At 40.2% G+C, this 14802-nt stretch overlaps 1 protein-coding gene across 8 annotated transcripts in view; it reads right to left on the bottom strand.

The window, feature by feature from the left end:
- The window catches only part of SYNRG (synergin gamma), an 89591-nt gene extending 75150 nt beyond the window's left edge, over positions 1-14441 (bottom strand). For 5 of the 8 annotated variants that reach the window (XM_045525532.1, XM_045525535.1, XM_045525536.1 and 2 more), the window contains exons 1-2: positions 14218-14310; positions 3307-3347 (exon numbers count right to left, since the gene is read on the bottom strand). In XM_045525532.1, coding sequence (XP_045381488.1) covers positions 3307-3347; positions 14218-14294 — 118 coding nt within the window. In that variant the 5' untranslated portion in view covers positions 14295-14310. Of the gene's footprint in view, positions 1-3306; positions 3348-14217 lie in introns of all 8 variants that reach the window. The other 3 variants (XM_045525530.1, XM_045525531.1, XM_045525537.1) reach the window with 3 other exon arrangements.
- Between the last annotated feature and the right edge of the window lie 361 nt (positions 14442-14802).

Below are 14802 nucleotides of genomic sequence, written 5' to 3'. Positions count from 1 at the left end.
AATTCCAACACCACTGTTTACTTAGCTGTGTGATCTTAAGTTACAAAATTTCATCTGAAAAATGAAGATAATGTCTCTTCTATAGCATTCTTACACATATTAAAAAAGTCAACACCTTCAAGGTGGCCCCCAATGTTCTCTGCCTCCTCGTATTCATACCTTTGTATCATCCCCTCCCACACTGAATAGGGCTGACCAGTATAACCAACAGGATATTGTGGAAATGACAGTGTGTAACTTCCAAGGCTAGTTTTTAAAAGACACTGTAGTTTCCTCCTTGTTCTCCTGGATCACTTGCTCTGGGACAAGCCACTGCCATATCACGAGAAAACTCAAGAAGTCCTATGGAGAATCCACATGGTGACATACTGAGGCCACCTGCCAAAAGGCAGCACCAATTTGCCATCTATGTGAGTGAGCCTTCTTGGAAGCAGGCCTTCCAGTTCCATGAAACCTTCGGATGACTGCAGCCCTCATGGGAGGCCTTCAGCAAGAATCACCCAGTAGAGCCACTTCCACATTCCTGACCCCTAGACACATTGTAAAAAGGATAACTTAGTTTTTAAAGTTTTGGGATAATTTGTTATGCAACAGCAGATAACTAATAAAATAACAATTAAGAGCATGACTTCTGGAAGCCAACTAGAAATGCCACTTATGAGCTTTTTGAGACCTTGTACAATCCGCTTAACTTCTTTCTCTGCTTTGTTTTCTCATCTGGTTTAATACTTAATATGCTCGAAGAAATGTTATTCTTCTTCCCTTTCCTTACATAAATAGTTAATATTTAACATTTACCACAAAACAGCCATCAGCATGCAAAGTATATAAGGCAATGGCAGGAAACTATCGTGAAAGTATGATTTATAGTGATTAGTGTCTCCCAAACTTTTCTAAGAGCAGAGGAGAGTGAATACATATCCCTTTGGGGATTTAATAAATACTAAATGCCTATTGTATGTTAGGCACAGTTTTATATGCCAGGTATACAGCAGTGAATAAAACAAAATCCCTACCACTGGTGAGCAAATTTCATTCTAATTTTGCATTTTATCACATTATTACATCCATGTTGATTCAACTATAAGAAGCTTTTTATCCAATTTTCAATTTAGAAGATTAAATGTTTGGAAACGTATACTATGTTTATCTTGTAGTTTTCATGTACCTTCCAAGTAATTTATACCTAGCTTAATTTCAGAAGCATGGACATTCACATTTGTAGTAACAGCTGTTAGAGGCAGATCATTCATTCATTCAATCAATCACTTATTCAAATATTTGAGAGCCTACTCCAAGCCAGGCACCATTCTAGGGACACAGCAGTGAACAAAACCGAGTCTTTGCCCTCATGGAACTTACATTGTAATTAGGAGACATAGATAATTAAAAAATAAGTACCTATCAGATGGTGATGACAGCTAGGGCAAAAAATGAAGCAGGGCAAGGGGAAATGGAGTGGTTGCTATGTTATATAGGACAGTCAGAAAAGGGTTCACCAACAGGTAGCATTTCAGCAAGGACCTGAGGAAATAAAGGAGCAACCCAGGCAGATATTTGGGAAGAATATTCCAGACAAAGGAACACCAAATGCAAAGACTACAAGGTGTCACAGAGAATTAGACTACTCAGAATGAATATAGCCACAGTAAGATATATTTCCTCTTATTCCTTTGGACCTAAAATTTATTTTAATTTATTTTTGAATTGGTGACTCAGATATTTGGTACAACATTTAAAGGCACAAAAGTGTACCCAGTGAAAAATAAGTCTCTATCCCTCCCGTCTCCTTTTCAAGTACGCATGATCTGTGACCACCTGTGCTGTCAGTTTCTTGTATGTATATGCTTTCAGAAATGATCTGTGAATAATTTAAAGCCTTCAAATGATCAAAAAGTCCATTCTAACATACACTGTCAAAGAAAAAAAAATCTCCCAACCAATTCCAAATTCCAAAAGAAAAAATATCAGGCAACCTTTTGGGATTTATTCTTGTCTGCTTCCTTCACTCCATATGTAGATTTTTACTTGAACATTTACAAAAATGCAAAATTACAAGCCACAATGATGAACACATAACTCCATAATACCTCCTAAACAACAGATCTCAAACCATTTGATCTCAATCTGGGACACAACTAATTACAGATACCTTAAATAATGCATAAATGTGAACATAGTGAAAAGAATACAACTGACCCTTGGAAAAATTTACCTGAAACTCAGTCTCCATCACTGATTATAAATGGAGACAAAGTCAGGATGAACCAATGACCACTTGCTACTTAGCTGCTCTTTATCTTTTATCTCTACTGGTGATCTAGGAGTCTCTGTTTCTCTAGCAAGTCTACCGTAACTGGTCAACACTGGCTTTGTGAGAAGGGCCAGTTTCCCCTCGCTCCTGCTGTTGGGGGAAGGGGAGGAAGTCAGAGGGGGAGAAGTGAGCAGAAAGCAGCAAGAGAAGGGCAGACACATTTCTCTTTCAATGTTGCATCCTACTTGCACAGCAGCTAGGTCAAGATCATATACCTTCACTACTGTTTCCTTGAATGTCCTTAAGGGACACAGCAGAGAACAAAACAGGTCTTTGCCCCAAGAAGTCCTATGGAGAATCCATGAATTGATATTGGTGGGCTCTAGTCTGAGACCAAGAGAGAAAGGGTATACCTAATAAAGAAATTCCTAGGAATAAAACTAAGACTTAAAATTCTTTATTTTTTAAGTTTTTTGAGACTTAAATACTTTAAGCTGAATCACAATGTGATCTCTTTTATGTGCATGATTATAATAAGATCATATCATATAAAGAAAAAATAACTAAAATAAAGAAGTTCATTTATTCATTCAACAAACATCTACAGAGAACCTATTATGTCAAATCAGCATGCTGGGCGCTGGAGATACTAATGAGCAAAAGACTGACATGGCTGTTGGCCAATGGCACTAACAATGTAGCAGAAGACTAGATAGAAGGAGAAAGACATCATTAAGAGAACTACAGCTCATTTCATTTTAATCACTTGTTCTTTAATACTCTTGTGAAAGTCCCCTTCATCTCTGAGGTTAAATAACAGTCAACGTAATGTCTATGTAAGTTTGGAAGAAATGAGGAATGATCCTTATTACTCCCCAAATTTCACAATTTTTGAGAAATTTTAGGAGTAGCTGCCATGTAAATTTAAGACTGGAGGATAATTTTACTCTATGTGGCAGCAATAAAACTTAATTTCTATTTACCTATTTAATCCTCAAGTTTAGAAACATGATAGCGAAAAACAAAAGTTCAAAACTTAAGCTTTCACGTACCTTGAGGGGGTCTTATTCCACCTGCAACAGGAAACATGAAGCTGAAAACAGAACAAAAATACATCATAATCTTCATTATGTACAGATTCCAAATAAAACATGTAACTTTTTCCATGGATGAAAGAATCCTAGATAGGGCCTGGTGTTGGTTCTGCCCAACATCATGTTAAACTGCCCAACATCAACACAGACTGAACATCCATACGATGAACGACCATTAGCATGTGAGTGCAGAGGGAAAACTTTTGAAATGGAAGCCAGAAGACCCTGAAACTAGTCCTGGTTCTATCACTATGTGACCTCCTTGGATTCCAATTTCCCCATCCATAAAATGAACCATAAAATGAGAGGGTTGGATTAGATTGAATTCAGTGAACATTTATTGAGTATCTACTATAGGAAAGGACTGAAACGGCTCCCAATGTTGAAGACACAGATGGAGGCAAATAACTGTATCACAGGATAAAAATGTCTTAACTGCTGTAAGGTCCAAAATACTAATAAGAGATGAGAAGAAAAAGGTTAATTTTAATAGGTTATATCTTGGTTAGTTTTGTGGAGGTAGCTTTTGAGCTGAATCTTAAGGGAAAATAGAGGCACACTATATAGTCTGAGCAAAAGCTCTGAGGCCAGAGATGCAGGGATACTCAGAGAAATGAATTTAGGTGAAATATTAGACATATGATTAAAAAGTAAACAGACTGTAGAGGACATTTAAAATGTTTAATTTTATTTTGAATATTATATGAAATTGTCAGAAGTTTTTTTGTTGTATGGTAACATACACCTAACATATAATTTTACTATTTTAAACATTTTTAAGTGTATAATTCAGTGGCATAACTAAGGACATTCGCAATGCTGAGCAACCATCACCACTATCCATTTCCAGAACTTATCCATCATCCCAATCAGAAACTCTGTACCCATTATACAGTAAGTCCCCATATTTTTACTTGCAAGCCCTTGGCAACCACTATTCTACTTTCAGTCTCTACGCATTTGCCTATTCTAGGTACCTTGTACTAATATAAATGGAATCATACAATACTTGCCCTTTTGTAGCTGGCTTTTTCACTTAGGCAAACATTTTCAAGGTTCATCCATATTGTAGCATGTATTAAGATTTCGTTCCTTTTCATGGCTGAATAATAATACTCCATTGTATGTATACACCACATTTTGTTTACCCATTCATCTCCTGATAGACACTTAGGCTGTCTCTACCTTTTGGCTTTTGTTAATAACACTGCTATGAACATTAGTACACAAATATGTTTGAGTCCCTCTTTTAATTCTTTTAGATACATATCTAGGAGTGGAATTACTAGTAATTCCATGTTTACTTTTTCAGAAACTGCCAAACTGTTTTCCACAACGTCTGCACCATTTTACATTCCCACCGACAATGCGCAAGGGTTCCAATTTCTCTACATCCTTGCCAACACTTGTTATTTTCTGGGTTTTTTGATGATAGTCTCCTTATGGGTATGAAGTGGTATCTTATTGTGGTTTTTATTTGCATTTCTCTAATGCCAGAGGTTTCTAAGTAGGAGAGTGATATGATCAGAAATGTGCTTTAGGTGGTTACTCTGGTAACAGAGAATGGCACAGAAGACTTGAAGTAAAAAGGTATCCCATACCTGTTTATTTTTTAGAGCTATATATGTTTATCTGTATGTGTTAAAAAGTCCAGGATCGCCCCAACTGTTCACAGTGATCATGGGGGAGGAAAGAGGGAATGAAGAGGAGACAGTGATATTTTCCTCCTGACTTTATATACTTTTGTTATTTTTTTTTACTGCAAACAAGCATTACTTCCATAATTCAAAAATTGATAACAGTTGAAAAGAAAAAAGGGGACTTGAGAGCGTACAGAAGGTGAGCTCACCCTAATTCACCCTGCATGTGCCTTGGCCCTGGCTTCCGAGGGCTTCTAATCCCAGGGGAGAGGGTTAGGGCTGCCCAGTGCTGATGGTTTTTCTACAGGGCACTGCAACCCCAGAGTATTTAGGAGGCTTCCAGCAGCAATGACTCCCATGAAGGCTGTGAGGATTAAATGAGGTAATGTATTAAAGGCACTAGGAAAGTGACTGGCTTGTAGTAAGCCCTCAATACTAGCAGCTTTTAGTTATTATTGTTATTACTTAAATGGATCCTGCAGCCCAGTCCTGCAGAGGGCCCCTGTACTTCTAGATTCTTCTCACTGGCACAGATTTTAAGCATTCAGGGCGTGTCAGGGCTGTAACTGCACTTAATTGCCAACAAAACCACTTCACAATAATCTTAACAACCGATGATGAGGGTCATATCTTAAGTATTATAGTAGGGATGGAAAAGCAGAAGAGAATGAAAGATAGGCAAACGAAATAATCAATAAGACTTGGCAACTGCCAGGATGGGGAACAGTAGTGAAAAAGCAGAAAGAGCTGCAGATGACACTGAGGCACTGTGCCTGAGCAGCTGCAAGGATGGTGATGCTGTTCACTGAAGACAGGAACCCAGCGAGTAGTAGGGAGAAAGGCAGTAGAAATGTGTTCATGGGAAGCAACCTAAACAGGCAATCAGAAAAGTAACTCAAACTCAGGAAAAAGATCTGAATAAATCTAGCTAGGTCCTTTTTAAATAAAGGTAAAAAAAAATTAAGCTCTGTTTACAGATGAAATAGCCAAGGGACTGTGTATATCTAGTAAGAAGACCACTAAGAAAGACCCTGGAGAACTCCTGCAGTGAAAATTGAGAAGGGAATGGTCATTGAGAACCAAGGGAGTGGTTTACAACTCAGTTATAACTGAGGAAGGACCAAATTTCAAGAAGTTGTTACCAATGTCTAATGCTGTAGAAAACCTGGTCAGAATGAGGATTAAGAAATAAACTATTGCTTTTGAAAATGGTGATCTTTGAGTGAGCAGTTTCAACAGAGGAAGAGACCTACAGGGAGAAAGAAAGATTTAGGAGACAAAAATTACACTCAGTGATTGATAAAACAGGTTTTTGAGGAAATGAGATTAACACAGCAAGGTAGCAAAAGGCATCTGCTTTGAAAAGGAAGTGGGACTCCCTTCTCAGAGGCTGGAAAGAGGAAGGGACAAATCAAGGAACAAAACTTAGTGGGAAAAGGCTCTTACTGTGGGGGAGTCAATGATCTGAACGGGAGGTTTCTAGGTAGTCTTTAGAGAGTCTAGTGAAATCCAGGAATTGTAAGCCAAATTTATGTGTTCCTGCATTTGAAACAGAACATAGACCCCTCTTAAGGGCCTGAAGGGGCCCCCAAGTATGGAATTAAAGGAAAATCCTGAGTCCCTTAGGGAGAAGTTCTGGGCACCTAGCTAGTCCTGAAAAGTGAATGGAAATAACAACGGCTCTCCAAGCAAGCCAGAGTCACAAGGCCTCTTGGTTCCCTATGGAAGCTAAAAGGTGTTGTGTTAGTCCATTTTGCACTGCTAAAAAAGAACACCTGAGACTGGGTAATTTATAAAGAGCAGAGGTTGATTTGGTTCCCAGTTCTGCAGACTAGATGCAACAGTGGAAGGTAGTCTTAGTTCCATTTCGCTTCTGAGCAATATTCTTTGGGTTAAACACTTCTGCTTAGCTCTGCATGTAGGCTAGAAGAAAGATGAGAACCATCCCTTTCCTAAAACTAACTCCCAGGGAGATAAGGAAAGTATACACATAAGTAACGATACTATGTTAAAGATTTATAAATGGAACAAACATGTGACCTGACCTATGCCCTCCAAGGTTAACTGACCAAGAGCAGTTTTACAACCTCCTCAGACCCTCACTGATGCCCAGATGTCTGCAGTCCTCTGTTACCTCTTGCAACACCACCCCCCACCCAACCCCCAAAATAAAAAGGAGCCTAAAGTTCAATACTAATTTAAGATGGTTCTTTAGGACATTAATCTGCCATCTTCTCAGTTTGCTGGCTCTCCAAATAAAAGTCGCTTTCCTTGCCCCAACACTTTGTTTCTCAAGTCTGTCCTGCAGCGAGTGGTACAAGTTTGGATTCAGTTATATGTACAAGAAGCAAGGTGCCAGAATCTGATTCTGGTGAGAGCTTCAGGGAGCTTCCAATCAAAGCAGAAGGTGAAGGGAGAGTAGGCGTAGGCGAGTGACATGACAAAAGAAGGAGCAAGTGGGGAAGCTGTCCCACTCCTTAAACAACCAGCTCTAGCATAAACTAATAGAGTGAGAACTCACTCATCACTACAGGGAGGGCACCAAACCATTCATAAGGGATTGCACCCCCATGGCCCAGGCCCCTCCCAACAGGGCCCACCTCTAATACTGGGAATCAAATTTCAAAATGAGATTTGGAGGGGCCAAACATCCAAACCATATCACACGGCTTCACAACTTGTGTTCTTGAGCTGGTTTTCACATGGAAAATGCAGATAACAGGGAATTGAGGAGTTGAACTCCGATGGCCTAACAACCTGTTCTTTTTTCTAAATCTCTCCCTGAAGGGCTAGGAATAGTCATACCCATCTTAATATTCATCTCCGCTAATCCAAGAATCCCTGAGCCTACCTATGACCCGTAGGCCCCCACTTCAGGACATCCTGCCTTTCAGGGCCAGGCCAATATAGTACATAATCTCCATGTATTGATTTACAATTTTGTCTGCCTGAAATGTACCCCTGCCTTTAAAAACCCTGGCTTGTAAGCCATTGAGGAGTTTGGATCTTAAGCATTAGTTGCCTGTTCTTGCATGGCACCATGCAATTGAAATGCCTCTTTCTCCTGCTGCAACTCTCAGCTTCAGTGTCTGGCTCAGCTGCACCAAGTAAGGAGACCCCAGTTTGGTTCGGTAACATATATTTCCATTACACCACCCCCAACCCCTACTCCCCAGGAAAAAAGCTAAAAACCAAACTTTAGAGCCTAGCTCTAAAATGTTTTAATTTTCAAAGAATTTTGTAAGGTGGTTTACAGAGTTCTAGTTGAACATCTGTTTGGTTGTATGTATATAATACAGTCTTGTAGAGGTTCTGGATCATAGGCAAATTCTGCTGCTGACAAGCAGGCCTGCACTCCAAGAAAGCCCTGAAGAGTGAACAGCTTTTCTGAACTGCACATAAGATGTAGTAGCTAAGTAATGTGTTAACTGGACAATAGGTTTACATTGCAAGTTGACATTTGGTAGTACCAGGCATACCTTGGAGATATTGCGGGTCTGGTGAATATTACAATGATAAAGTGAATACTACAATAAAACGAGTCACACAAATATTTTGGTTTCCCAGTGCACATAAAAGTTATGTTTATACTATCCTGTAGTCTATTAAGTGTGCAACATTATGTTTAAAAAAAGCACATACCTTAATTAAAAAATACTTTGTTGCTAAAAAATGCTAATCATCATCTGAGCCTTCAGCATGTAGTAATCTGTTTGCTAGTAGAGGGTATTGCCTCCATGTTTACGGTCGCTGACTAATCAGGGTGGTGGTTCCTGAAGGGTGGGGTGGCTGTGGCAATTTTTAAAAATAAGGCAACAATAAAGTTTTCCATGTAGATTGACTCTTTCACAAAAGATTTCTCTGTAGCATGAAATGCAGTTTGATAGCATCTTACCCATAGTAGAACTTCTTTCAAAACTAGAGTCAGTCTTCTCAAATCCTGCCACTGCTTTACTAACTAAGTTTATGGACTATTCTAAATCCTTTGTTGTCATTTCAACAATGTTCACAGCATCTTCACCAGGAACAGATTCCATCTCAAGAAACCACTTTCTTTGCTCATCCGTAAGAAACAACTCCTCATCTGTTCAAGTTTTATCTTGAGATTGCAACAATTCAGTCACATCTTCAGGCTCCACTGCTATGTCTTGTTCTCTTGCTATTTCCACCACATCTGCAATTACTTACTTCCCTGAAGTCTTGAACCCTTCAAAGTCATCCATGAAGACTGGAATCAACCTCTTCCAATCTCCTGTTAATGTTGGTATTTTGACCCTATCCCATGAATCATGAATGTTCTTAATGGCATCTAGAATGGTGAATCCTTTCCAGAAGGTTTTCAATTTATTTTTCCCAGATCCATCAGGGAATCACTACCCTATGGCATCTAAAGCCTTATGAAATGTATTTCTGAAATAATAAGTTGAAAGTAGAAATTACTGCTTGATCCATGGACTGAAGAATGGATATTGTGTTAGCAGGCATGAAAACAACATAACCTCTTCATACATCTCCTTCAGAGCTCCTGGCTGACAAGGTGCATTATCAATGAGCAGTAATATTTTGAAAGGAATCTTTTTTTCTGAGGTCAACAGTGGAATTAAAATATTCAGTAAATCATGCTGTAAACAGATGTTCTATCATCCAGGCTTTGTTGTTCCATTTATAGAGCACAGGCAGAGTATACTTAACATAATTCTTAAGGCCCAAGGATTTTAGGAATGGTAAATGACCACGGGCTTCAACTTAAAGTCACCAGCTGCATTAGTCTCCCTAACAAGAGAGTCAGCCTGTCCTTTGAAGCTTTGAAGTCAACCATTGACTTCTCTCTAGCTATGAAAGTCTTAGATGGCATCTTCTTCCAACAGAAGGCTATTTTGTTTACACTGAATATCTGTTTAGGGAAGCCACCTTCATCAATTATCTTAGCTAGATCTTATGGATAACTTGCTATAGCCTCTCCATCAGCACTTCCTGTTTCACCTTGCACTTTTATATCATAAAGACTGCTTCTTTCCTTAAACCTCATAAACCAACTTCTGCTAGTTTCCAACTTTTCTTCTGCAGCTTCCTCACCTCTCTTAGCCTTCACAGAATTAAAGAATTATGACCTTGCTCTGGATTAGGCTTTGGCTTTAAGGGAATGCTTGGCTTAGTTTGATCTTCTATTCAGATCATTAAAACTCTCTCCCTATCAGCAATAAGGCTGTTGTTTCACTTTCTTATCATTCTTGTGTTCACTGGAATAGCACTTTTAATCTCCTTCAAGAACTTTTCCTTTGCATTCACAATTTGGCTGTTTGGTGCAAAAGGCCTAGCTTTTGGCCAGTCTCAGCTCAGCTTTCAACAAGATTAATGACTAAGTTTAATAAATTCAGCTTTTGATTTAAAGTGGGAGATATGCAACTCTTCCTTTCACTAGAACACTCAGAGACCATTGTAGGGCTATTAATTGGCCTTATTTCAATATTGTTTTGTGACAGAGAATAGGGAGGCCTGAGGAGAGCGAGAAAGATGGGGGAACAGCCAGTGGTAGAACAGTCAGAACACATAAAACACTTATCAATTACATTTTCGGTCTTACATGGTTGGGGTTCCTGGCACCCCAAATTACAACATCAAAGATCACTAGCCACAGATCACCATAACAGATAATAATGAAAAAGTTTGAAATATTGCAAGAATTACCCAAATGAGACACACAGACATGAAATGAGGATGTGCTGCTGGAAAAATGGCACCCACAAACTCGCTCGGTGCAAGGTTGCCACAAACCATCAATTTATAAAAAAAGCAGTGTTCGTGAAGTGCGATGAAATGAGATATGACTATACTGTTTTTAAAGACATTATTTATATACTAACAGACAAATTTAGGAGCAATGAATGCATTTAAGTAATCAACCTGTCAAGATTTTAAAAAATTAGCCTTAAAGATTTAACACATTAACTGCCACATGAGTTGTATTTAACTCACACTAGTTTTGAGCCCGGGGCCTGATGAAGCATACGTAACTCACATGTCTCATCACCTTGGGAGCCAGGTGAACTATTTTTCAAGTTGCATATTACTCATGCACAGAAAACAATAACAAATTTTTCATTAAATTAGAAAAAACTGTTTTGTTTTTGAAGTTTTTATTCTGTTTTTGTAATAAAACACCATGGCCCCAAGGAAAAAAAATTTTTTTTCCTGGTATGGCAGTCAATGTGTTAAATTACCAGTACGGCTTAGTAAAAACTGGAAACTTTTGTTATATTTTCTTTTTTCCAGCTCTGCCATAAAGTAACTGTGAAGTTCCATGCAATTCCCCTTAATCCCCTGCCCATGCAATCCCCTTAATACCCTGTCCTCTGTCAAATGAGGACACAGAACCAAAAGTTTGCCAAGGTCCCAACTAAGTAAACCACATAGGTAAGAACACAGGTACAAATGTATAAAAGTTATTTTGAAAACAAAACAAACAAAATAAAAACAAATTAACACTACTGACAAACATGACTTACTGTAGCAAAAATTTAGTAACCCAAACTGCTTAGTGACCTATGTACCATTCACATGAGTCTCTAAAATATTTAGACAACTAATACCAATCAACATGCTTAAAGACTGGGTAGACAGGTAGCCAAGACATTGGTAAGACAGCCAAAGCTTGGCAAAAAACTCAGTAGCAAGATGACTAACAATTTGATTACAAAGGTAAAACCACTAATTCTTGTATTACTGATGTTTCAGTATGAAAGTAGATCTGTGAGCTCTACTTACCACATGCCTGTCTCATTCATGCCTCCTTTTCAGTTACCTTTGCTGCTAACCTAGGTTTGCTACTGGCCTTGGCTTCTCAGGCCTAGACTCCTATATAAAGACTTCCAATGGATCTCCCCACCTCCAGACTTCTCTGGTTTCCAATTTATCTCAGGCAGCACAGGTGAGATGCATTGTCCTAAACAACCATTATTAAGCGGTCCTTTAGGAAGATGACTCCTGGAGTTAAAACCATGAATTTCCTTAGTTTAAACTCAAGGCCCTCTCTAGTTTTGGCACGACTTTCTCAGTTTTATATCACAAAATTCTCCCCCACTCAGTGCCACAATCTGGCACTGCAGGTATGTTGTTCCCGTAGTGTTCACTAGGCCTTCCCATTTCTATGACAATCTCTTGACTTCTTCCTCTTCCTCCACCTCAGTTGCCTAGCTGAAATACCATTTTTTTTGCCTTCAATATAGCTGCAAACCACAAATATTTACAGAATGTTTTCTATATGCAAAAATGTCCTAAAACCAGCGGAACAGGAGGAAGCCCACAGAAGAGCAGGAAAAAATGGACAAGCTCACAAATAATAATATCCCAGAAGGATGTGACCTCTTTGTTCTTATTCACTTTGTGCCAGTTATTTTGTGCATTCTCTTAGGATGGGGGCCATGTCTTGGGTATCTTTTGAATTCATTATAGTGCATTAAGAACAGTTCCTTAACTACCAGTTGAATGATTACAGACCAAATCAGATCTTTCAATTCTTTTTTTTCTGCCTTACTTGATTAAAAAAAATTATACTTTTCATCTCTTAGGAAAATTTTGCCCTTTATACAACTCTACCATTTATTCTAAAGTAGCCTATTCATGATAGCAATCAAATAGGCTAACGTTAAACCTGGAAAATGCCATTGCATTTTGCTTAGTCTCTTGGACTAGAGAGAAGCATGTATGAAATATGGTTAGTTATAGTTCATGGATTTTCTCCATTTAAATGAGGGAATGGTCCACTTAACTTTCTGCACCTGAGGCCTTTCCTACCCAAAAACATGTTTTTAAAAAGTAAATAAAAATTTGGGCCTAGAATATCAAATTCTTTTTAAGTTTATATTTTCCCAGAACTAGATGCAATGATTAATCATATACTTAATCAAATTAATGCCCCTCAGGAACATTTTAGAAACTGTCATCATGCATAGAAAAGAAACAGAAGAGAGATTATGTTTTTTTCTTCTCCAGCTAGAAAATGACTTATACCAAATATTTATGAAAAACTCTAATGAAACAGTAAAAACAAAAGAGAAAGCAAAAAGTTTTACATCTAAAGTCAAAGACATACAGAGGAAATGGAAAATGGGGCTGCACACAGGTGGTTTATTGAACAGCAACTGCTCTTATTTCCTAGCATATATATAAGCAAGCACCTGCAAGAAGTGATAACTTTAAAGACCTTACACTTTTATAGTGTTCTTAACTCCAAAATTCAAACTGCATATCAAAAAACTAACACTTCGTTTTCCAGAGATAATTAGGATACTGAAGATAAAAGGCTAATATTACCCCCAAATGTGCGTAGGCTAATAAAACAAAATCAGACTAGGTCCCTTCTATAAAGAAATGAGGTGAAAACTTTCTGGAATAAAATATTTCCTTAAATGATAAAGAACTTGTCAAGTTGCAAGTGTACATCTACCTTACCATTCAGGGTATAAGAACCACAGGCAGTTATTAGCTCAAATATGACAGAGGGCAAATTTGTTTAAGAGCTAAGTAAAAGTCTGGAAGCTTTGTTCTAATATATGCGAAACTGCTGTTTAACAGTGGGTTTTGTTGTTTTAAAATGCTGTTTTAACAAGTTTCAAGAGTTACACCTACAAGCCAAGAGCTCTATCTCAAGGCAATTACTAATTCAAAGGCCTTCAGATTTTCCTGCTGTATGTCATGTGTTAACGAAATAATAAAGAAGAGGACAGGACAGGACACTCTAAAAGGGGCAAACACAAATCCTACACACACATCTTGGAAACAGTTATTCCAGCTTTGTGAGCGGATTTTTCAGAGCCTTCCCTCCAACATCTCTTGTGAAGCTCAGGAAGCCCTGGGAAAGGGGAACCTGGTCGCTTCAGATGCAGCCAGGACTAGAAAAGAGGGGTCCGGGTTCCCCGTTTAGCCGACACCGCCGAGCGGACACTCCCCTGCTCCCTCTCCCCTTTCCGCGCCGGGGCGCGCGCCCGCTCCCCGCCGGCCCCCAGGCTGCCGGGGCGCCGAGCCGGGAACACAGGCGTCGGGCGCCCAGGCTCCAGCTGCTCCCCCGGAGGACGACCCCTCTCCCGCAGCCCAGTTCCAAGGAAGAGGGTCGGAGCTGGTGAAAACCGCCATAACGGCCAGGCACCCCTCGCCGCTGCGGAGGCCAGCCCTGCGTCGGCGGCGGGGGTCAGGGGGTCCCACCGGGCTCCCATCAGCGCTTCACACTCACCTGCCTCCCCCGGCGGCCCCCGCGCCAGCTCCTGCGGCCCCGACGCCGCCAGATCCTGTTCCCGGCCGCAGCGCCATCTTGCTCCGGGCCTGCCGCCGCCGCCGCCGCCGCCACCGCCACCTTATCAGCAGCTGTCAGCTGAAGACAGCCACTTCCGGGGCAAACGCCAGGCCCCACCTTGCCGCGGACCGCGCGACGGGGCGGGGCCGGGCACCCACGTGACTCCCCGGCCCTTGAGAAGGAGAGGCGAGCCCTCGTCACGTGACCCAGCGCCGCCCGGGGGTCCTGCAGGTGCAGTTTAGCTCAGGGGGTGGTGGGGAGGGCTTGGACGCCCCTCCAAGGGAGCTGATTCATTGTCTGGCAAGGCCCTCTGCGGGGCCCAGCTGGCGGCCAAGCGGCAACGCGCATCTGTTCCGTCATCTCGGTTAGAGGAAAGAGTAGATTTTTAAACTGGATGGTGGGTACACGGCTGTTCTTTTATTGTTACTTTTTTACTCATAAGGAATAGATGGGTCCTGGATGGCCCTTTGATAGCTTTGCTGCACTGATCAGTAATCAGCTCTCTCCCCTTTTCCTGGAACTCCG

The sequence above is a fragment of the Lemur catta genome, chromosome 15 (genome assembly GCF_020740605.2).
Source record: "Lemur catta isolate mLemCat1 chromosome 15, mLemCat1.pri, whole genome shotgun sequence".
Taxonomy (NCBI): domain Eukaryota; kingdom Metazoa; phylum Chordata; class Mammalia; order Primates; family Lemuridae; genus Lemur; species Lemur catta.
This window is presented reverse-complemented; position numbering and strand designations above follow the sequence as displayed.